At 59.0% G+C, this 1,664-nt stretch overlaps 1 protein-coding gene across 1 annotated transcript in view; it reads right to left on the reverse strand.

Moving 5' to 3' along the window:
- ANO7L1 (anoctamin 7 like 1) overlaps positions 1–1,664 on the reverse strand; it is a 21,055-nt gene that overhangs the window by 17,243 nt on the left and 2,148 nt on the right. Inside the window, 5 exon segments of the mRNA XM_018574042.1 lie at positions 143–286; positions 356–452; positions 555–645; positions 954–1,188; positions 1,405–1,662. Coding sequence (XP_018429544.1) covers positions 143–286; positions 356–452; positions 555–645; positions 954–1,188; positions 1,405–1,662 — 825 coding nt within the window.

A 1,664-nucleotide genomic window follows, 5' to 3' on the forward strand; every position in this document is an offset into this window, starting at 1 on the left:
CGGGAACACTCGGAGAACCTGAATGGGTCACCTGACAATGGTTGGCTTGGATCGGCCAGCCAGGACCAACGTGCTGATTGTTGTTCTGACCCACTTGAGGTCCCCCAATAGCTATGCGTGACTCCGGGTCGATGAGCCTCACCTCCTCCTCCTGGAAGTCCATGCAGTCCCAATGATGGGCCAAGGTGGCGTTCTTCCTCTTCCAGTACTCCAGGAAGGAGACGGCCCAGAAGGACATGAAGATGCTGAAGAAGACCGTCCCCGGGTGGTCAAAGAGATACCCGACCTGGAAGATGGAAGTCATGGTGAGCGGAGGCCCCTCATTGGACGGCCCGTTACACAGGACTCCACCCACCTTCGCCATGGGGCAGGTCTCCGAGATGAACCACGTCTTACACGTGTCACACAGGGGGCACATCAGGAAGTCCCTCCCACTCTCACAGACTTGCTGCCTGCCGGGTACAAGATAGTACAAGTCAGCCACCTTCTGGCCTGCTCAGCGTGTGGGAGCCAGACAAGACATGACGGGGGACCCAGGGGCCCCTCACACTCACGCGGCTGTGTTACTCCCCATGGTCAGGAGGCCGGAAACAAAGACGCCGGTTCCAACAACGGCAGCTGGGAGGAGCCAGGCCGTGTAGAAACCTGGAGAGGAAAACAGGACCAGAATGACTTCAGGAGATCTTCCTCCTCGGATACCGTCATCATCATCAGAGGCCGTCCGACCACCGACAGGGGGACGCGTTTCACAGGCCAAGGCCACCGACGGGGTCGCATTTCACAGGCCTTGGCCACCGACAGGGGGTCGCGTTTCACAGGCCATGGCCACCGACAGGGGGTCGCGTTTCACAGGCCGTGGCCACCGACAGGGGGACGCGTTTCACAGGCCGTGGCCACCGACAGGGGGACGCGTTTCACATACACACTGATCATAAACAGAGTTGCGTACGTACCCAGCCAGGCGAAGTATATGGCGACCTTTTCTCCAAAATACTCCCGTATGTGGTCCAGCGGCTGATATTTGTACCATTGTGACCACCGCGCCCAGTACTGGTAGAGGATCTGACGAGGGTTCAGGCTCTCCAGGGCCACCTCATACTCCGGCATCTCATAGGGCCCCTGAGACAAACGGAGGAAGTCCATTACACAATGCACACTCCGAGCCCCGCCCCTTCGCATCCAAATCACCTGACCTCATCAAAGGGCCACACGTCATGAATACAGTGTGTGAGACGGGACATTCCACATGAGGTGGTCAGAGACGGGGTATACGGGGTTGGGGTATACGGGGACAGGATGTTCGGGTAAAGGTTATCCACTAGTGATGAGACTGGAAGGATGACACAATCCTCCAATCAGGAGTGACTACACGCTACATGTGTGTGACGGTCCCTCCGGCCACACCCACCTCTGTAGTTTGGAGCGGCGGAAGGCGCATGTGTAGTAGTCCAGCGGCTTGTTGGGGACGTGTTGGTACATGGGGTTGGGGAGGCGGAGCCTCTGGAGGAACCGAGGGGAGGAGCCCTCACCTTCTCGCACAGAAGCCCCGCCTTCAGCAGGTTGCGGTGGAAACGCCTCCGGTGGCTCTCGTTGGCCTCTTTCCTCCTGGCTCTGCGTCGCTGCTCCCGCTCCGCCTGCGCCGACGTCTTCAGCTTGTGCTTCCT

The sequence above is a fragment of the Nanorana parkeri genome, unplaced genomic scaffold (genome assembly GCF_000935625.1).
Source record: "Nanorana parkeri isolate BGI_ZX_2015 unplaced genomic scaffold, ASM93562v1 scaffold2694, whole genome shotgun sequence".
Taxonomy (NCBI): Eukaryota; Metazoa; Chordata; class Amphibia; order Anura; family Dicroglossidae; genus Nanorana; species Nanorana parkeri.